Source organism: Saccostrea cucullata, unplaced genomic scaffold (assembly GCF_032062105.1).
Source record: "Saccostrea cucullata isolate Sc308-1 unplaced genomic scaffold, CSIRO_AGI_Scuc_v1 ctg3181, whole genome shotgun sequence".
NCBI classification, from domain to species: domain Eukaryota; kingdom Metazoa; phylum Mollusca; class Bivalvia; order Ostreida; family Ostreidae; genus Saccostrea; species Saccostrea cuccullata.
Genome location: NW_026932565.1, coordinates 530 through 22955, shown reverse-complemented (window position 1 = coordinate 22955; position 22426 = coordinate 530). Strand labels below are relative to the sequence as shown.

At 33.7% G+C, this 22426-nt stretch overlaps 2 protein-coding genes across 3 annotated transcripts; both read left to right on the top strand.

Annotated features, from left to right (window-relative positions):
* The first annotated feature begins 6589 nt into the window (after nt 1-6589).
* LOC134235408 (uncharacterized) lies at nt 6590-7717 on the top strand. Its single transcript, XM_062717539.1, has one exon. It carries the CDS (start codon nt 6590-6592, stop codon nt 7715-7717), a length of 1128 nt encoding a protein of 375 aa, XP_062573523.1.
* Nucleotides 7718-10982: 3265 nt separating this feature from the next.
* LOC134235409 (uncharacterized) lies at nt 10983-13087 on the top strand. Of its 2 annotated transcripts, none has more exons than XM_062717540.1 (2): nt 10983-11078; nt 11361-13087. In XM_062717540.1, exon 2 carries the CDS (start codon nt 11644-11646, stop codon nt 12988-12990), a length of 1347 nt encoding a protein of 448 aa, XP_062573524.1. In that variant the 5' UTR covers nt 10983-11078; nt 11361-11643; the 3' UTR covers nt 12991-13087. The 2 variants fall into 2 exon arrangements, with proteins under 2 accessions (XP_062573524.1, XP_062573525.1); XM_062717541.1 differs by having other exon boundaries at nt 10991-11053; nt 11374-13087.
* The last annotated feature ends 9339 nt before the right edge of the window (nt 13088-22426 follow it).

The following is a 22426-nucleotide window of genomic DNA, read 5'->3' as shown; positions in this document are numbered from 1 at the left end:
AGGAACTTTATAAAGATGAACATAGAAATCTAATCTTTGAAGAAGGAAATTATCCAAAATATCTGGCAGAGAACAACAATGAAGACATCTGTGATCTTAATGCTAGGATCGTGATTGTGATGGACAAGACAGAAAGAGTTAGATTCCGATATGATGGTACACAGTCCAGGAGAGAGAAGCCAATTAGTCCTGGAAAAATAGTGACAGACTCCAAGAATCTGATCATTGTGGCAGATGTAAATGATAACTTTCTACACATCCTAGATCAGGATGGACAGTTCCTTGGATGTGTGGACAATTGCGGAATAGATAATTCTACTGGATTGAACAGTGAAGGAAGACTGTGGGTTGGATTAATTCATTCAGGAGAAATTAAAGTATTTCAGTACATGAACTAAACTTAGACTGTGTTGTAAATATTTTAGAATGACAGAGCCTTTCTTGTGAACTTCAAATAGTAATAAAGAACTATATATATTAAGGCTTATTTATTTGAAACTAATTATAAAGAAAATAACGTACAGTTTTGAACAGTATGAATCCAAAGATAAACAACATTCTCATTATGGTAATGTGCGAATCGAGAAAATTTTGGTTTCAGACACCAGCTACAAGTACAATTGGTTTACAATGAGACATTTTATGTCAACTAAACATGCTAAACGTTAGGAAATGTTAGAACATTTGATTAATTATAAGAAATAATTATTCATGTTCAGTATGGTTTTATGCAATAGAATTGTTTGTTGGTTGAATACATGTAAGGACCAATCCAGTAAGTGCCTTAGATTTCACCCTTTCACTGGATCTATTCAAGTTAAACACGATTTACACTATATTTTTGAGTTAAAAGTGATACATTGTATGAGTATCTAATACTAGAATCGTTTATGATTTCCTATGTCTGTAATGTTTCATTAAAAGATTAAAACTTCTGCTGCGATATAAAGTTTTCTCAGCGCGAATATGGGCTATGGTTGCTGTATGTGCGACTCTTGGCTACACTTAGCTTCATAAGGTGCGACTTTTTACTGCTGTATCATAAATTTATCGTTTTCCAAGAAATACATTTAAATTTAAAATCGGAAATAACTATTATTAATTTATAACATGTTGTTCATATATCAATATGTAGATTCGAAGGCCACAGCCGGTGTTTTCTTTTCATGTAGATTTTTTTTATCAATACCCTTCATATAAGTGCAAAAAATCTGCTCATAACAGGAAAAAAAATCTGTGCTCATGGGAATTCCTACATATTTTTGGAAGAATTATCGATGTAGGCAAAAGCATGTTCTGTCTACAACAATTTCCAAAGAGAAGGAAAGCTATTGACATTTAATTGATAATCAGAAACAATAATATAATTTAGATATACATATTGTATATACTGATCCAAATCAAGGAGCTGCTTAAAAAAATCAAGAGAATAAAGCTAATTATAAGAGAATAAAACGTAATATCTTCAAACTTCATGGCCTATAAGCTACCATGCACGGGGTTCATGATTTGATCAAACTTGAATCTACAGTACTTGAGGATGCTTTCATAATTCATATTAAGTACATGTGTGACCAATCATGACTTTGTTGTTCTTGTCTCAAGAGGAAGATTTTTAAAATACATTTTACCCACATATTTCTATGTAAAATTTAAACATCCCTCGTGCCCCCACACAACGCCCGGGGGTCATGATTTTAATAAACTTGAATTTATACTCCCTGGGGATGTTTCACCATAAGTTTAACCTTTCCTAGTACAGTGGTTCTTGAGAAGAAGATTTTTAAAACATGATACCGGTACCAATTTTTCATTATTTATTAACTCCCATTGAATGAGGTTGTGGGTCTTCATATGAACACTTGCTTAATTGACCAAGTGGTTCTGGAGAAGTCAAAAATGTAAAATGTTTACAGACGGATGGACAGAGAGACGGACGGACGGATGGACAAAATGTGATCAGAAAAGCTTACTTGAGATTTCAGCTGAGGTGAGTTAAAAAGGAGAACTGACGTCACACAGCCCTATGAATCTTTGTATTCAATTAAAACAAAGATAGAATTTTTACAAAATAAAATAAAAAAGCTAGACTGGCTTAATTTTTGTTCTGTTCTTTTAAATTGAAGATATAGGGCAATTCTCATTGTGTTCTTTCAGTCACTGCACATCACTGAGGTCATCATTAGTGTTTTTTTTCAGTTACAAGTTTTTCTCTTTATATCCCGCAGAATACCTCCAGTAGTGACCCATTCTCTATTTTGCTGCTTTTCTGCTCCTTATGAAGAGATCAGCTTCCACATCAGAGATGTTTCAAACTCCGTGATACCTTTTAATTAAAGTTCTCAGGCATATATCATAAGAATGGACGTGACAATTATTAACTGATGATGTGTCGTCGATTTATCTTAAAGTAAAGTTGAAGGCCACAGTAAGTGTTTTCTTTTCATGTAGATTTCTTTTCATCAATTGCCTTCATACAAGTGCAAAAATCTTCTCATAACAGGCCAAAATTTTTGCTTATGGGAATTCCTACATATTTTTGGAAGAATTATCGATACGTAAGAGTATATTCTGACTACGAACAATTTCAAGCTATTGACAATTAATTCGAAGAAACAATAATATCATTTAGATATATACATTGTTTATACTGATCCAACTCAAAGAACTGTAAAATAAGAGAGAATCAAGCTAAGAGAATGAAACATAATATCCATCTTCAAACTTCATGACCTATAAGAACTACGAGGGTTGTCCGTAAAGTTCGTGGATAACATTGATAATTACTGACAAACCATGATAAAACATATGAAACTACATGTATTATTTTCATTAAATTCATGTTTCATTTTATTAATATGCAAGTTTTCAACATAAACAAAGCACAAATAGATATATTTTTATCAGATACAAAAAAGACACATACTCATACCCGGAGCACTAAAACGAAAATTCTTGACATTATCCGACGTCAAAAACTTGGAACGAGCACATGTAAATTTTATCAACATAGTCACCGTTTAACTCAATACATTCTTATGTCGCTTCAACCAATCATTAAAATGTGCAAAAAATGTTCAGTTTTCATATGTAAAATACTTTTTAACAATGCCTGTTTCATAGCCTGCAATCCTCTAACCTCTGTCTGCGAAAAAACGATGTTATTCACGGAACTACGAAAAGTCACGTTACGAAATTCATTTTTTACAACACTTCAATCTCGGAGTGATGGTTTTCCTTCACGCATGTCATCCTGTAAACTGTTCCTTCTGTCCGAAAATATTATATGCACTTAAATACTAATGAACGGATTCTTTTACTATGTTTTCCAGATTGTTTACAGAATGTTTGGTCTCTGTTGGTGTTTTTCCGATGTCTACGCAGAATTTTATCACTGCTCGTTGTTCCACCTATTTTGAAAAAGTCCTTTTTTAACAGTTTCGATCCATCTTAATATGTTCTAACTCAGATTGCTCAGCCAATTTACAACTTTGAACTTTCAAATTTTGCAGATTTGACGTGATTACTTCTGCCAATCTCATAACGTAAAAGTCGTTCAGATATTTGCAGAATTTTATAAAATAGAAATGAAATTTATAAAGTGATAAATAATTTTTTAATCAAAATTTCGCGGTGCTCCGGGTCTCCATTCCAAGTCTAATTATGACGCCAAAATTGTAATTCAACATTTTAAATTGAATAAAATTTTACATTTTTCAATTCATATTTAGTAAAGGATTATAAATATGGTAATAATAAATATCAATGACGCAACTTTTATTTAATTTTTAGCTTGTCCACGAACTTTACGGACAACCCTCGTACTCATATACTGACAATAAATATTTATACTTTAAAAAGTTCACTGTGTGCCGCATGTATTTAAGTACATATGTTTCTGTTTTGACTTTCTTTAATTAGACTACTCAACGAATAAGTTAACATACTGATGCATTACTTAAGTATATAATGCTATTATATGGGGCCCCTAAAGCTAAAAAAAATGTGTATTTGAATGCAAGAACATAAGAATCAAAATCATCTACCCCAAAAAATGAAAACTACAGGGACATTAATTTTCTACGAAAGCCGGATAGGCTCATTTCTGAGAAGATAAAAAAAATTTAACTCGTTATAACGAGTTAATTATCTCGTTATAACGACTTAGTTATCTCGTTATAACGAGTTAATTATCTCATTATAACGAGTTAGTATCTCGTTATAACGACTTAGTTATCTCGTTATAACGACTTAGTTATCTCGTTAAAACGAGTTAATTATCTCGTTATAACGAGTTAGTATCTCGTTATAACGACTTAGTTATCTCGTTATAACGACTTAGTTATCTCGTTATAACGAGTTAATTATCTCGTTATAACGAGTTAGTATCTCGTTATAACGACTTAGTTATCTCGTTATAACGACTTAGTTATCTCGTTATAACGAGTTAATTATCTCGTTATAACGACTTAGTTATCTCGTTATAACGAGTTAATTTTCTCGTTATAACGAGTTAAAAACTGATCTTTAGTTGATATATCTAAGTGATAGGAAGTATAGTAGTATAACATATAAAACCGAGTTGATCAAGTTTGTTTATAGTGTGTATGATAAAGATTTTTTTTTGAAAAACAGCAAATTAGTTTATTTTTGTCTTTCGAGGGGTTGTGCCTGTGATTGTATTCTGTTTATGTATAAACGACGCAGTTGATTTGTATTGTATACTTAAAAGACCGAAGACAAATACATGTACATGTATACGGAAACTTATGACTGCCTTTTGATGTTGTGGGCAGTAGCCCCCGAATTTTACGCCCATGGCCTCATTGCTGATGCCTCCATATTCCCCTTCTTCAAAACATTTCTGACTCTCAAAATAATATATATCACACTGGAAGTGTATATTATATATGTTGCATTAACGCCTGCGTTAGCTTCCTATTATAATGTATTAATTTAGGTACTAAGACATTGGTTATGAAAGCTAATAAGTCATCCAAAACACATCAGAAAAATTCGTGTCTTTTATCGGAGAAAATTGTCATAAATAAATTGCCAAACTTTGAAGCAAGTACATTTGGTAATAGATTTTTTTATATTGTGTCCTTGGAGACGTTCACGTATTAATGTGTAAATAAAGATTGCTATACTTATCAAATTGTGATTATTGACAGCAAGATAGTTCAGGATTGATATTATTTAAACCATATCGCAAATTAAAATTGCAACTTTTTATCAATTTTAAAGTGCAGTATGACCGATAATTATCAACTAAACATCAATGGCATTAAAACTACAGCCATTTTGAATTCATAACTAACTCGTTATAACGAGATAACTAACTCGTTATAACGAGAAAACTAAGTCGTTAAAACAAGATAATTAACTCGTTATAACGAGATAATTAACTCGTTATAACGAGATAATTAACTCGTTATAACGAGAAAACTAACTCGTTATAACGAGATACTAACTCTTTATAACGAGATAACTAAGTCGTTATAACGAGATAAAATTAAGTCGTTATAATGAGATAATTAACTCGTTATAACGAGAAAATTAACTCGTTATAACGAGATACTAACTCGTTATAACGAGATAACTAAGTCGTTATAACGAGAAAATTAACTCGTTATAACGAGTTAATATTTTTTTTATCTTTTCAGAAATGAGCCTATCCGGCTTTCGTAATTTTCAAGTAGAATTTCTGATCAGCGAAAAAAATATTTCAAAATGTTAAAAAAATATACTTTATGTATGTCCATTTTTTTTCTTTGAAAAGATAGATTATACAAAGTTCACCTACACTTTTAAAGTAAAATTTGAAATGGATATTAAGTAAATACTCTGCAGCGTTTATATTGTGCAACAGAAATCTTATTTAAACAGAAACCGCAGCCCAGATCTTTAAATTACGCAGTAATTCATAAGAGTTCTAGTCATGTGCTCAAGAGATTTTCAGGTGAAAATTTTGATAAAGTAACCCTTTTCTTAGCAAACCATTTTGGAGAAATGATATGTGAATTTGTTTGAGGAATTTGCTTTAGCATACCTAAGGTATTTCTCTTTAATATTTAAAAAGAGCACTATCATGGTAATCTTTCTAAATTTAACATTAAAAAAATGAGAATTTTAAACGACCTTTGGCAATAAATACAAAGAGGGTAGTTTTTGGATATAAGGCATTTAATACAGACCCATAAAACCCATGGAAGTGATAAATAAGTTAATAATTTAGGCGTCGGAACTAAATTGAACGGGGGGGGGGGGATAATTGAAAGTGGAGGTGGCTATTCCAACTAATAAAAATAAGCCTCAATTTTCAATGCCTATATGTTATGATTATCTTTGCAAAAAAGGTGGAGGGGAGGTGGGCAAAGCCCCACCTAACGCCTATGAAGTATTGTTTTTTTAAAGTTAAACAGAAATTCAAATTATTAAGGAAAATTCGTGCAAAATTCATTTAACTTGTATCAACAAAGTGCATTTAAAGAGGGGAAAACTTTTTTTTTTAAATCACATTGTCAAAATGGAAACCCAGAGTTTAATGACTCTTTTTTTTAATTTTATATGTAGATAAAATATAACAATGAATCCTCGCACTAGTGCCCAGGATGTGATACGATGCCATGTGTGCAAGGCAACCGTAATAGAGATGCACTGCAATACATGCTTCATCAACCTTTGCAGGGCCTGTGTGGGGGAACACATTTCAACTGACGAAACTACTGTCCATAAAGTGGTCAAATTTGAAAACAGAAAATCCGTTCTCATTTACCCTTCTGGTAAATCACGTCCCAGGGAGTCAACCTTGTATCTTAAAGGCCACTGCATAAAGTCAGAACAAAGCATACAAGAAGCAGTAACTCGAACCGTAGTTACACACTTCCTTGATAAACCAAAAATTTACACCACCATAAAAATTAAGTTTTCATTTTTATTTGGTCCTTACTTTGTGGCCTGTCTAAATGATGATAAACTCTGGACAGGGGGAGCTGAAGATAAAATGTACCTCTTCAGCAGCAAACGAGGGGAAATACTCCAGACAGTAGGAACCATGTCAAAGAACAGGCCAGGAGGCATAACAGTGACAAAGCATGGTGATCTGGTGTATACTGATCCAATAGCTAAAACTGTAAACATTGTGAAAGATGAAGGCACCGAGTCTATAACCCTACAAAACTGGACACCTTACGGAGTCTGCTCTACCCGCTCTGGAGATCTTCTAGTTAACATGCACAGTAATAAGGACGAGAGGTTAAAGGTTGTTCGTTACTCTGGCTCTACAGAGAAACAATCCATACTGCTCAAAGACAGAACCTCTATCTATGAACATCCTGTTCATAATCAGAATTGCATCAGTGAAAACGGGAACTTGGATATCTGTGTGGTGGACTTCATTGATAAATCAGTAATTGTTTTAAACCAAGCTGGAAAACGGAGATTCATATACAGGGGTCAAACTTCCTCTCCCAAAATAAAACTGTTCAACCCCAAAGGGATCACAACGGACAGTCGGAGTCAAATCCTTATAGCCGATTATGACAATGACTGTGTTCATATAATAGATCGGGATGGAACGTTCCTCGGCCTTATAGACTGTGGGCTAAAGGGCCCTTTTGGACTCTGTATAGATTCAAGGGACAATCTGTTTGTTTCTGAAATGAGAGACAACCAAGTGAAGAGAATCAAATATCAGCATTACAATACAACATGATCCCATTGCTTATGATATTATGCTCAAGACATGTGTCGTGATTTTCAACTTGTTCAAGGAATATTAAAGCTTTGTTTTTCTCTATTCATATTTTAACCACATGTACTTGTGTTGGATCTGACCTACATTTTTTGGATGAATGAACAGGTTAAATTTTTGGTGCCGGTCTCATTTCCAAGTAACTATATGCCCTATGTTCAGTAAACGTGCATGGGTGATATATCTAAGGATGCATACTACTAGGTTTGATCCGACATACATTTTCTAGATAATGGACCAGATGATAGTTATGGGTGTAGGTCTATCACCAAGAAACTATAAGGCCTATATTAACCAAACTTGTATTGATGATGCAGCAGGGGATGAACACTGTCAAACTTGCTTCAGATGCTGTATTTGAATTATACTTTCTTGAATCAGTGACTATTTTGAAGTTTTTGGATAGGTCTATTCCCAAGTAACTGCAAGCCCTATCAGATCAAAATTGCATAAATTTTGCATTTTGTAAACTTCTAGAATGTTAGTTAATTGTAGGACGTTGCCTTACTTATAGACAACATTCGTTGAGGTGAGCTATGTAATCTCTGGTTACAAATGTATGTTTTCTTTTGCATTATTCTGTAATTTTTATGCGTTCCTTTGCATATATGCTTTTTAGATGTGGTCTAGTCATCTGGATAGTCTAGGTCTTCGAGATTGGTGAGACAACGGACAATTTTTTTTTTATAGAAAATCTCACTTGAGCCTTCGGCTCAGGTGAGCTAATAATATCTATAATTCTCCGTCATCATTATACAAAAGTGGATTGTGAAACACATGTTCCTGATTTAAGGATTCGGTGTAGTTTCTAAAACAGCAAAGACATTCAATCTTAATTTTACTCAGAGTGTTTTTTGCCCCTTAGTTTGTTTTTTTTTTCTAAATTTATTGATTGTTCTGTTTATGATGTATTATTTGTACATATTTTTTATATTATACTACAAAAATGGTTTTAAAAAATTTAAAATTGGCCCTATTTCACCGCAGTGAAGGCAATTAAGATTCCAAAATTTCGTTGTAATTTTTTCAAGGCAGAATGATTCATACCAATATTAATCTAAAGCTCAAAAAATTTTGTGGACCATGTTCGTTTATTTCCAACAAACAAGAGGCCCATGGGCCTTTTAGGTCACCTGAGTATCATGCAACAACTTTCCAACAATTGAATTTGATTCGTGTTTTAATCTGGAAGCCATGAAATTCACAATTTTGAAAGAGGCACTGTTGCTTATCATAATTATGCACTCAGCATACTTGCTTTGGTTAGTAATACCCAGAGGTACATGTAGATCACAGTAACAAAGGGAAAATGCATTTCCACTTTATCATTATCAGTTGTCCACCCCATCCCTCAGGAACCACTGACCCTGGGGCCACATCTTTCAAAATTTTGGAAATTTTATGAATTTTATTTCATCATGTTGTTGATTAATACCAAAGTGCAGATTTCAAAGCATTAAATCATTTTCAGACTCCCCCAAGGACCTCTGTCCCAGGGGCCAGGAAATTAAGCATTTTTGGAAGAAGCAGCCTTCTTCGTCATAAATATATACGAAGATCATTGCCCTAATACCCTGGTTCAAAGGAAAAAAAAATTCAAAGAATTTATGCATTTCCACTATTTAACATTAGAGCCCCGCCCTAATACAAGAAGCCCTAACCCAGGGGCCCTAAAATTCACAAATCTCAAAGAGCCATCCTTCCTCCTCATAACTATGTACATATTTCATTGGTTTAATACCTAGGTGCAGAAAAGAAGATTATGAAAGAGTTAAGCATTTTCACTATATAAACAATAGAGCCCCACCCTAACACCAGAACCCCTGACCCTGGGGCCATGAAATTCACAATAGTTGAAGAGTCACTCTTACTCATTATAACTATGTACTTAGTTAGTTTATTAAATACCCAGGAGCAGAAAAAGAAGAATATCAAAGAAATAATGCATTTTCACTATATAATCCATATAGCCCCGCCCTGCCACTAGAACCCCTGACCCTGGGGTCATTAGATTCACAATTTTAGAAGAGGCAGCCTTATTCAACATAACTATGATTTGGTTAGTTTATTTAATGCCCGCAAACAGAAAAGAAGAATATCAAAGAATTATTGCAATTTCACTATAATAATCTATATGGCCCCACCCTAGCACTATAACCCCTGACCCTGGGGTCATTAAATTCAAAATTTTGGAAGAGGCAGTCATTTACAACTCAACTATGTGCTTGGTTAATTTATTTAATGTCCAGGAGCAGAAAAGAAGAATTTCAAAGAAATAATGCATTTTCACTATATAACCTATTTAGCCCCGCCCTAGCACTAGAACACCTGACCCTGGGGCCATGAATTTCACAATTTTGGTAGAAGACTTAATGCTGATGACATTCATACCAACACTTTGACTGCTTGATGTCCAGGAGTAAAGAAGAAGATTTTTAAAGATTGCACTAATTTTAGTGGTTTTTGCCCCACCTCCAGGCCCCAGGGGGCAGGGACTATGAAATTCACAATTTTTGTTCCCCTTCACCAATAGATGCTATATGCCAAATTTGGTTGAAATTGGTTCAGTGGTTTCAGAGAAGAAGCTGAAAATGTTCAAATGTTAACGCACGACGAACGACGGACGACGACGGACGAAAACAGATAGCAAAAGGTCACCTGAGTTTACTCAGGTGACCTATAAAAGGGTCTTGATATATAAATATATAAAGTTAAACATGTAATATTACATGTAATATATAAAGTTAAACATGGTTATTTTTAAAGACAGTTGTTTATTATACATGAATTTACAGCTCCAACTGCTATTTTTATTGTTTAAATGTATGCATTAAATAAATCTGGAAATTTGTCATGACAATAAATTTTTCAGTACTTTATGTCGGGGAAATTTCTTTGCAATTGAATAGAAGCATGTTTTAACTTTATTAATTTATCTTCATTACTCATTAAGACAATTATGCAATTTAAGTAGGAGGGGAAGCATGAAATTCGGAAAATAAGAAGAACTTTGAATAGTATAAAACAGATGACATTCGTCAACAGCTTTTTCAAGAATAAGAGAAACCCTAGCATCAAATACCCAGTATATACAAAGAGAAATAACTCTGTTTGATAATATTACCATTTAAATTTCTCTATCCATCCCACAGATCACTGATTACAAAGAGAGCCCTCTGCACTTGTTCAATAAACTGATAGGTAACCAGGAAAATTAATATCAAACCGAATGTAGTTCCCAGTCAGGTGAATATTAGGGTGGAGAGATAAAATGTTTATTCTTTCCTAACAGTTATAGTCTTGAAAGGTTGGAACTATAAAGGTAATTCAATACAGATTTCCAAAACAGTTTATCATTTATTCATTATAAAAACCTAAAACAATCCTTAAGTCAAGTTTATTATAGTTATACCTTACAAAGTCAGAGAATTTTTATTCTTATGTAAATTATACAGTATACAACTCTAAAATATTTCAAATGTTCTACAAAGCGCTTAAAAAGATTGAAATAGTTGATATTTTAAATACCTAGTTGTTTCATACAGGTAAATCTGCTACATGTGACTTTTATTTACAGAACTGTTTTTTAAAATTTATATTTCAGTTCCATCCCTTAGCAAGACAATGGCTACTCCTACTCCCTGGGCTCAGGAGGTCATAACCTGCGACCTTTGTCCTAAGCCTACTCAGCAGTTCTGTAACAACTGTCAAGTCAGTTTATGTGTGGACTGTGTCAGTAAACATGTGGACAAATTCAAGTCCCAAACACACGACATTGTTCATTTCACCAACAGGAAGATCCAGCCAGTGTTTCCTGAGTGTAAGGTTCACTCCAACCAGAGATGTGAGGCACACTGCCAGCAGTGTCATGTCCATGTCTGTCTGAAATGTATGAATTTCTCAGTTCCCATAAAAGACACGATATTGTAGACATGCAAGAGATTTTCAATGAAAAGAAAAATGAAATTTTAAAAGAAAACCAAGAAATTGAATCCATCATTATTCCCATGTACAAGAAGAAAATGGACAATATAGCGGGCAAAATCTCAACATCAACAGCAAAGTTTGATGAACTGGAAATAGAAGCAGAAAAACACAGAAAACTATGGCACCGAGAAGTCGATAACAACTTCAACAAAGTTGACTCCATGATCAAGTTTACAAGAGAAAACTATCTCACCTCTCTAAAATCCCACCAATCCAAGTATAAAAATCATATTCCAGATTTGATGCAAACTGTTGACCAAAACAAAGAAATCTTGAAGACCGACAAAGTGTCTGATGTCAACAACTACAAATCCAAACTGACAGAATACAGAGACATACCTGCTGACATTGATGTTAAAGTTCCTTCACTGAATACAAATACAGTCCAAGGGAGAGAACTAAGCATAGAATTAGGAGAATACAAGGCTACATTAACACAGACATCATTATCCAGTCTTACAGAGAGAGTTTCCTTGTATTTATCAATGCGAGAGTTATTAGAAAAACCCAGAGTGATAGCCACCATTCCTACTGGAATTCAACCTCTATGCCAAGTGGCCTGTGTAGGAAAAGATGAAGCTTGGGTTAGTGGTGGTTTCGGAATTATAAGACGTGTTGACATACATGGGTCACTACAGGAACCTGTTTCCGCCGAATTTGTACTCAGTCCTTATGAAATCTCTGTGACCAGACAGGGAGAACTCATACACATTGATTCTTTCAATGGAACAGTAAACATTGTCAGAGATGGGAGGACAGAGGTACTGATCACCCCACCACAGGGCTGGACACCAGGAGGACTGTGCTGTACAAGGTCAGGAAACATACTGGTCAATGTCAAAAGTAAAAGACAAAACAAAATACTTCGTTATCAGGGGAAAATACTGAGACAGGAAATTTATAAAGATGAACATAGAAATATAATCTTTAAAGAAGGACATTGTGTATTAAATCTGACAGAGAACAACAATGGAGATATCTGTGTCTCTTATCTTAATGCTGGCATTGTGATTGTGGTGGACAAGACAGGAAGAGTTAGATTCAAATACGATGGTACACCAGCCAGGAGAGAGAAGCCATTTAGTCCTAGACTTATAGTGACAGACTCAATGAGTCATATTATTGTGACAGATAATAACAATACCTGTCTACACATCCTAGATCAGAATGGACAGTTCCTGAAATGTGTAGACAATTGCAGACTAAATAAACCTATTGTGTGGATAGTGAGGGAAGGCTGTGGGTAGGATTCATTTATTCAGGAGAAATTCAAGTGATCCAGTACATCAAATAAGCATAGACTCACTGTGTTGTAAATAGATAGTGGCAGAGTTTTTCTTGTGAACTTCAAATATAGAGGAATGAACTGAAATAAATAATTATATTTAAACTATATATCTGAAACAAATGATTAAATTTTTATATCTTTACAGACAGTTTTGAGAAATATGAATTCAAACACTGTACATAACAACATTTTCACTGTTGGTAATGGCGAATGGAGAAAATCTTGGTTTCGGACACCAGCTACTATTTTTTTAACAGCTAGTTAAGGTCCACTAACTGTTCAGAAATATAATATTTGATAAATGTGTAATTATTAGTGCAAAGGCGTCGAAACGGGGGGGGGGGGGGGGCTAGGAGGGCTTTGTCCCCCTTTTTTTATTGCAAAGATAGACATTATATAGGCATTGAAAATTGTGGTTTAGCTTTTTAGTTGGTTTAGCCCTCCCACTTTCAATTAGTTTCCCCACTAGTTTCACCTTTATAATGTTCAGTACAGTATGAGGGGTGATTAAAAAGTTTACGAACTATCTCTATATTTACAAAACCATAATTGAAATGACGTCAATACCTAGATTACTCGTGACAAAAAAATGGTTGACTCAATCGTATTGAAGAAACGAATGGCTGTAAAGTTAAACGTACATCTTCAAAATTCCTTTACAGAAGCTTATGATAATTTGTACACGGTTTATGAAGACAAAGACTTTTCATAACTTTTCGTAATCTCAGCGAGATGGGTAGAGACTGAAAATTTGGACTGACGTCTACTACCCATCTCAGACCAGTCCCACACAACGTGATTCGGGGTTTTTTGCTCCGACTTCGGCAGCTGGTTTCAATAAATACAGGCTGAAATAAATTAGCTGCCCGCCTCAACTTTTTCCTTTGAACATCCCTTAAAGTGTCTATCACTATAAAACTTTACTTTCTTACCTTTAAAATGTTTAAATCCAGTAAAATATAAAGTTGTTTATTTTTCCTGACAGCATGATGGCTGTTTGCTATTCATTTAAACCTTCGCACCTGAAGAGTTCCACAATAATCTGTTTCCAATAATTCATACTATAGATCATTCTTATAAGAAATAGTAGAAGTACGAATTATTGGACACAGATTATTGTGGAACTCTTCAGCAGCGAAGGTTTAAAGGTAACGGGTTCGTTCGCCCGATCTACCTGTTCGCAGGAGTCCGTTCGCACAGAGTCCGTTCGCCCGAAATATTCTTCGCCCAAAATCTTGTTCGCCCTATACGTGGTTCGCCCAATACTTAAGTACATGTATACTATGTCTTGTATATGTATTTGAATTAAAAAATTAACATACGAGTATAACATTTCTTCTATTTATTTCCCTTACGAACTTGGAATTTTTTTTCTCAAATTCTGATACGAAGAGCAGTGTTTATTTAGTCTAAATTAATTGTTGATTTGATTCTATATCTAATGTTTTTGATTGACTAATTGTTTGCACTATAGTTAATTAGAGGATTAATATCATTGTTAACTAGTTCTAATTGTAACGGGGACCGTTACAGATGTTCCCCAAATGCTCCCCAACTCCCTTTTTGTGCCAATTTCCTTTAAAACTTTTTTTTAAGATGCTCAGTTATCGCAGGATTTCATAAAAAAATTTTTAAAGCTACACTGATATTTTTTGTCATTTAACGCATTGCACGCAAACGCACGTGCATACACATGCAAGGTGATCATTGCATGTTGTCTAAACTATTAACATATCTTTATATTCTAAGAATCAATAAAAAGTCATAAAAATAAAAATGTTACCGTTTTTCAAATACATTGTTCATTTTTCGCATTGCGCTTGCGCAAATACATGCAAGCACGCCCTTGTATTCAATCTTGATAGTAGTATCATGTAGGAATTCATTATTTCTATTCATATTCTAAATTTCGTCCTGTTCTGTTGAGAAACAACAAAGTTATAGGCATCTAAAGTTTCAGCCAATCAGATTGCAGCATACGTAAATTAACATGCTTTTATGATAATTCTTATATTTCATGCTGTAGATCTTCATAATGTATGACTATGTTCAAAATTTCAAAGGATTATGACGTAAAACAAGAAAGATATTGAGAATTTAGTTTCAGCCAATCAGAGCGAAGCACACGTGCATGCGCGTAAGATCTTGCTATTTTGACCACGTCATCTTGTTGATACTACTAATATATCCATACATTGTGAGTTTCAAAAAATTCCATCAAGAAATAGAAAAGTTAAGGCTTCATTCATTATATTGGTAATTTCACATGTTGCACGTGCGCGCTCTTGCCAGCACACGTGCATGTACGTGCTTTCATGAACATTCTTATATATCATGCTGTAGACCTTCATAATGTGTGACTAAGTTCAAAATTTCAAATGATTATGACGTAAAACAAAACAGATATTGAGACTCTAGTTTCAGCCAATCAGAGCGAAGCGCACGTGCATGCGCGTGAGATCTTGCTATAATGACCATGTCATCTTGTTTATACTACTAATATATCCTTACATTATGAGTTTCAAAACATTTCATCAAAAAATAGAAAAGTTACAACAATATACATTTTATTGGTCATTTCACGTGTTGCACGTGCCCGCTCTTGCAAGCACGTGCGCGCAAAATGACCTTCGTTCGGCAACTCTACATAACATGCCTACTAACCCTAAAAAGGTTTTACCTAAGTCGGATGTATAGTTTACAAGATCACTCGAGGACAAAATTTTCCCAGGAATAATAATAATAATAACTAGAAAAGAAACTCGTTGCGAGCAACGAGAGGTCTTCCGTCCGATATTGAAAGAAAATGAAAAATGTGATTAAAAAAAAAATTCGGACATATGTGGGATGGAACCCGGGTCGCAAGCGTGAAAATCCAACTCGCTAACCATTACGTAATTGGGGAACATCGCTTCAATTTAAAAATGCAAATATCTCAAGTTTTGTTTTTTCGATTTTAAATTGAATTACATATTTAGTATTCCTTATCAAGTTTCTATTGAGCATAGTAATATCAATGAAAAAGATTAAAAAACAAAAAAGTTCAAAAAATTACCCTTTTTCAATCACTTCCTGTGACGACCGGAAGTGGCGACGACACACGAAATGTTCTTTTCACACATTCTCAAACCAACCTCTATCATACCTGAAAGTTTCAGAGTCCTACCTTTTATAGTTTCTGAGAACATTCACGGACTAGATTTTTAGTGAAAAAAATGAAAAATCGCAATAATTCGTGCCCGGAAGTGAATTTTTCCAATTTTCTTTCATATTTCAGAATGGCATGACAAAACACATCAACCCTGAAAATTTGGCTGAAATTCATCGAGTAGTTTTTGAGAAATCGCGATTTGAAAAGGTCAAAAAAATAATAATGAAAAATAATAATAACTAGAAAAGAAACTCGTTGCGAGCAACGAGAGGTCTTCCGTCTGATTCTGAAAAAAAAACACAAACTCGAGCTGAAAAAAGTGATCAAACTTTTTATGGAAAGAAAGGGGATTAAACCCGAATCGCCAGCGTGAAAATCCAATGCGCTTACTATGACACTATTGGTACCACAGCTTTAAATGTATTTGTATAATTATATTTCTGCAACAGTACATCTGTCTTAGAATTATGAAAGGCGAATCACTATTCATAATTTTGCGTCAAACGCCTGAAGTAAATCGTCGCGCCTTTTGTTGAGAATGTTCCATTAAATAAGTGTGATAGCTTCAATGGAAAGAAAAAAGAACGTTCTTATAGCTAAAATATCAAGGTGAAGAAACACATTTTACAAATTTCATATTGTATATAAGCAAGTAACACTAAAGCAATGAAACAGTTATTGAATTAAACTTTTTTAAAATTTCCTGTTTATATATATTTTGTATCCATAAGCTTTTATGAAAAGGTTGAAATATTTTGCCGAAAAACATGTGTTGCCCGAAGACAATCAAGGAATCGGATACCATTTATGCCCAATAACTTGAATCAGATCTTTGAGACAAGAATGTTGATATAAACTTCATTTATCGATCTTTTAAAAAACTGTTATCTTATTTTGTCTTTTCTATTGTTGTAATATGACACAAGTGTGCATTGGAAAAACAGTTTGTAAATTCTATACTTACTATATTCATTGACATTGTTTCTAGAAAAACTATTACTTATAACTTTGATTTAAGATCTGTTTTCACGTGTTGCAAATCAGAAGGTATTAGGTATCGAATTTCATTTGCACATTTAGTCTTTCTTTTTCTTCTTTGAGAACCAGCCAAATCTAATTATAGATGACGTTTAGAAGAACATAGTTTGACACAGATTTGCAACGTAACTACGACGTGACAATCCAAGTATTCCTTTACATTTCATTTTTCCTTATGTTACTTTCGTTCAAGCAAACGCTCGGCTGACTCCGTAAACCCCCATTGCGAAATGTCGGAGTTGACAGGGACAGCCGCCATCTTAGACTCGCTTCAGCTTTTCAAATGCTAATATCTAAAGTTTAGATTTATCAATATTCAAACAAATTATACAGTGAACATTATAAGAAAGATTTCTATTAGCATACCAAATATAACTGAAAAATATTTAAAAACAAAAAAGTTAGAAAAATACAAGTTTCTGAATTTGCATCTCGTAACGACCGGAAGTATTGACGACGCACAAAAAGGTGATTCTGCAAACCAGGAAGTCAAGTGCTATCGTCTCCAAAAAGTCTCCAGTTCATATCTTTAGCCATTTTCGATAAAAGTGCGCGACAAAATCGCATTTTAAAATCAGAAAATTGTCCATAACTTGGAACCGGAAGCGAAATTTCCAAAAAAAATTATAGACTGCACAACTTCATGTAATGACGCATTTTTTGTGAAAGTTTCGTTGAAAACCGCTAAATAGTTTTCGAGAAATCCCGTCCACAAAATTTTGTCAAAAAAAGGTTCATATACTCAGCCATTTTCGATAAAAAGGGGCGACAAAATTGCACTTTAAAATCAGGAATTTCGCCATAACTTGGAACCGGAATCGTATTTTCCAATTTTTTCTTCAAAAGTCCTTCAAAAAGAATAATAATAATAAGAATAATAATAATAATAATAAGAAACAATAGAATCACTATAAGGTCTTCCGTGAAGACGGAAGACCTTAATAATAAGAAACAATACAATCACTATAAGGTCTTCCGTGAAGACGGAAGACCTTAATAAGAATAAGAAAAAATAGAATCACTTTAAGGTCTTCCGTGAAGACGGAAGACCTTAATAACTAGATGAGAAACTCGTTGCGAGCAACGAGAGGTCTTCCGTCCGATTCCGGTAAGAAAGCGTAAAATCGACCTGAAAAAGTAAACAAAAATTGCACACAAGAGGGATTGAGTTGCCAGCATGAAAATCCAACGTGCTAAATATTACAGTATTGGAACCTCTGCTCTGAATCTTCTTGTATATACCTCTGTATAACAGTGCTTTTTGTCTTAGAATTGTGAAAGGTGAGTCTCTATTCATAATTTCGCGCCAAACGCTACGAATTAATCATAGCGCCTTTTCTTTGGACTGTTCTATTAAATAGGTGTGATAGCTTCATTGAAATAAAAAATATGTTCTTATAGCCTAAAAATCGAGGATAAGAAAGTACCCGGTATATTAAACACATTTTAAAAATTCCATATCGTTTGTAAGCAAGTGACACTAAAGCGGTGAAACAGCTATGTATTTTTAACTTTATTTAAAATTCCCTGTTTATCCCCAAAGTGAACTCTCCCGATTAGTTACACTTTCATGAAAAGGTTTAACTGTTTCGCCGAAAAAAAATGCTCGCCTTTCGACGGTCAGGGAATTGGATACCATTTATGCTCAATAACTTGAATCAGCTCTTTGAGACAAGAATGCTGATATAAACTTCATTAAACGATCAGTCAAAAAATGGTTCTCTTATTTTTGTTTTTTCTGTTAGTTTAATATGACACGAATGTGCACGTGCATCGACAAGACAGTAGTTAAGTTTTATACTTACAATTTCATTGATATTCTTTCTGAGAGAGTATTACTTATAACTATTTTTTAAGATCTGTTTTTCTGTCGTGCACAAGATATTAGGCTCGAATTTCATTTGCATAATATTATTTAGTCTCTTCTTTTTTTTTTACTTTGAGATCCAGCCAAAACCCATTATAGAAGGTATGTTAGTTTGAAACAGAATTGCGACGTAACTACGAGGTGTCAATGCAAGAATTCCTTTACATTTCATTTATCCTTATGATACCTTCGTTCAAGCAAACGCTCGGCTGCCTCCGTAAACCCCGATTGCGAAATACCGGAGACAGCCGCCATTTTGGACCCGCTTCAGATTTTTGAATGCTTTTTATCTGGAGTTTGGATTAATGAATATTCAAACAAATTATAAAGTAGACACCATAAGAAGGGTTTCTATTAACAAACCAAAAAAAAACATGAAAAATATTGAAAAACAAAAAAGTTAGAAAATACGATATTTTTTAATTTGCATCTCGTAACGACCGGAAGTATTGACGACGCACGAAAAGGTGATTCTACAAACCAGAAAGTCATGATCTATCATCTCCAATAAGTCTCCATTTCATATACTTAGCTATTTTCGAGAGAAAGGGGCGACAGAATTGCATTTTAAAATCAGGAAATTGTCCATAACTTGGCACCAGAAAAGAATTTTTCAAATTTCTCTTCGAATGTAACAACTTCATATAATGACACATATTTTGTGAAAGTTTTATGAAAAACCGCTGAATAGTTTTCGAGAAATCGCCTGCACAAGATTTTGTCAAAAAAAAGAATAATAATAATAATAAGAACTAGAAACGATCTCGTTGCGAGCAACGAGAGGTCTTCCGTCCGATTCTGAAATAAAATAAAGAAAAATCTAGCAGAAAAAATGATAAAAAAAAATTGGACATTCGGGGGAGCGAACCCGGGTCGCCCGCGTGACAATCAAACGCGCTAACCATTCGGCCATTGAAAACACCGCTTCAAATTTTTAAATGCGAATATCTCGAGTTTGCCTTTTTCAATTCTAAAACAAATTACATATTACGCATTTGTAAATGAGTCTTTATTTGAATAAATAACATCAAAGAAAAATATTGAAAAACAAAAAAGTTTTAAAATTGCATATTTTGAATACGCTTCCGGTATAAACCGGAAGTACCGACGACGCACGAAAAGGCAATTCTGCAAACCACAAAGTCATGATCTATCATCTCCAATAAGTCTCCAGTTCATATCCTCAGCCATTTTCGATAAAAGTGCGCGACAAAATCGCATTTTAAAATCAGAAAATCGTCCATAACTTGGCACCGAAAGTGAATTTACCAAAAAAAATTACAGACTGCACAACTTCATATAATGACGCATATTTTTTGAAAGTTTCGCTGAAATCCGCTGAATAGTTTTCGAGAAATCCCGTCCATAAAATTTTGTCAAAAAAGAATAATAATAATAATAACTAGATGTGAAACTCGTTGCGAGCAACGAGAGGTCTTCCGTCCGATTCCGGAAAGAAAACGTTAAATCGATCTGAAAAGTAAAACAACCAGAAGTCTCTGTTGAGACTGAGCTCTACTGGTTTGTACTTATAGCAAAGGAAGAGAAAAGTACTTAAGCAGTTGTTAATTGAAACTTTTCTACAGCAATAAATACACCAGGGTCATTCAAAAATATGTATACAATGCTTCTCATCGTCATATGTTTATTACAAGATTATAGATCAACACATCTTCGTAACAGTAACATTTATTTTGTCGAAGTGTGAAGTTTCATTCCATTTGATTAAATAGAACTCATGTTAGCCAAAATTTAAAGCAACATGTTTTGTTACCACGGAGCACGGTTAATCAATATTGTAACGTCAAAAACAACGCTGAGAAAGTTTGTCAAAAGTATACAAATTTTTGTTATTTCAAACACGATTTGTAGCGTCTTCTCCATTCAAAACACATATTCACAACACTTAAAACCTAGTTTGCTAACAATTGTACAAATATAGCTTGAATTAAAATGTTATTGTTGTCAAATTCTTTGATTTACCATGCAACTCTATTATTTCTGCAACATTGAAGCACATATCACGTTCAATGACGTTCCTAACTCTTTTGACAATATTTTTAACTTTAACATGTTTCTTTGCAGACAATCCATCGTCTCAATTCAAACTCGCTTCCACTCAAAAATTGTATTTTCAATTTAATACAAATACACAGATTTTTTTCATACAGATCCTGGTTAATAAGTATTTTTTAAGCTTGTAGAAAAAAATTTCCGAATGTAAAGTCTAATTTTATTGCTACTTGCTGCTCCGTGACGTCCTCCAACGTCATGTTTTTTTGCCTTTTTTAACCAAGCCCATATGTATTTAGAAGCCAATATATTTTAAACGGAACGAGATATTACATAACCTGATTTCATTTTAATTAATACAGCAATACTTTATTTAAACATGTAAATTTTATTTCGTTTCATCTCTATTTATTAGAGGTATAGCTGTAAATACTACAAAGTGAAAATTAGAAAATTACTCAATATTGACGGTGCTCCGTGACCCCATTTTTGCCGTTCTAAATCCTTGGTAATTTTAATCAATATGAAGATACATTCCAAATTTTTTACTCAAATTATTTGAATCTGTTGTTAAAATATTTGTACCAAATTTGGATATAATATGACGTTAAATAAAAAAGTTAGGACAAAAGTCTACGAACTTTTTGAATGACCCTCGTAGAATAATGATCCTTGATTAAGTCTCTTTATGTTCTTAGTGTAGTCTACTTGCATGCCACATTATATTATAATCACACTAAAACTGTATTTGGAGTAGCATTTTAAGGGTATTTAAAAATAATTTCTATTTTTAGTAACCACGGCAACACCGATCCTCTAAATCAAATACCGATATATAGAAATTGAATAATGTATCTTAGTGTAGTCTACTTGTGTGCCATGTTATATTGAAATCAGACCAAAACTGTAGGAGGAGTAGCATTTTGAAAGAATTTCACAGAAATTTCTATTTTTAGTAACCACGGCAACACCGTTCATCGAAATCAAAAACCGATATAGAGAATTATGTATCTTAGTGTAATCTACTTGTGTGCCAAGTTATATTGAAATCAGACCAAAACTGTAGGAGGAGTAGCATTTTGAAAGAATTTCACAGAAATTTCTATTTTTAGTAACCACATCAACACCATTCATCGAAATAAAAAACCAATAAACAGAATTATATATCTTAGTGTAGTCTACTTGTGTGCCATGTTATATTGAAATCAGACCAAAACTGTAGGAGGAGTAGCATTTTGAAAGAATTTCACAGAAATTTCTATTTTTAGTAACCATGGCAACACCGTTCATCGAAATCAAAAACCGATATACAGAATTATGTATCTT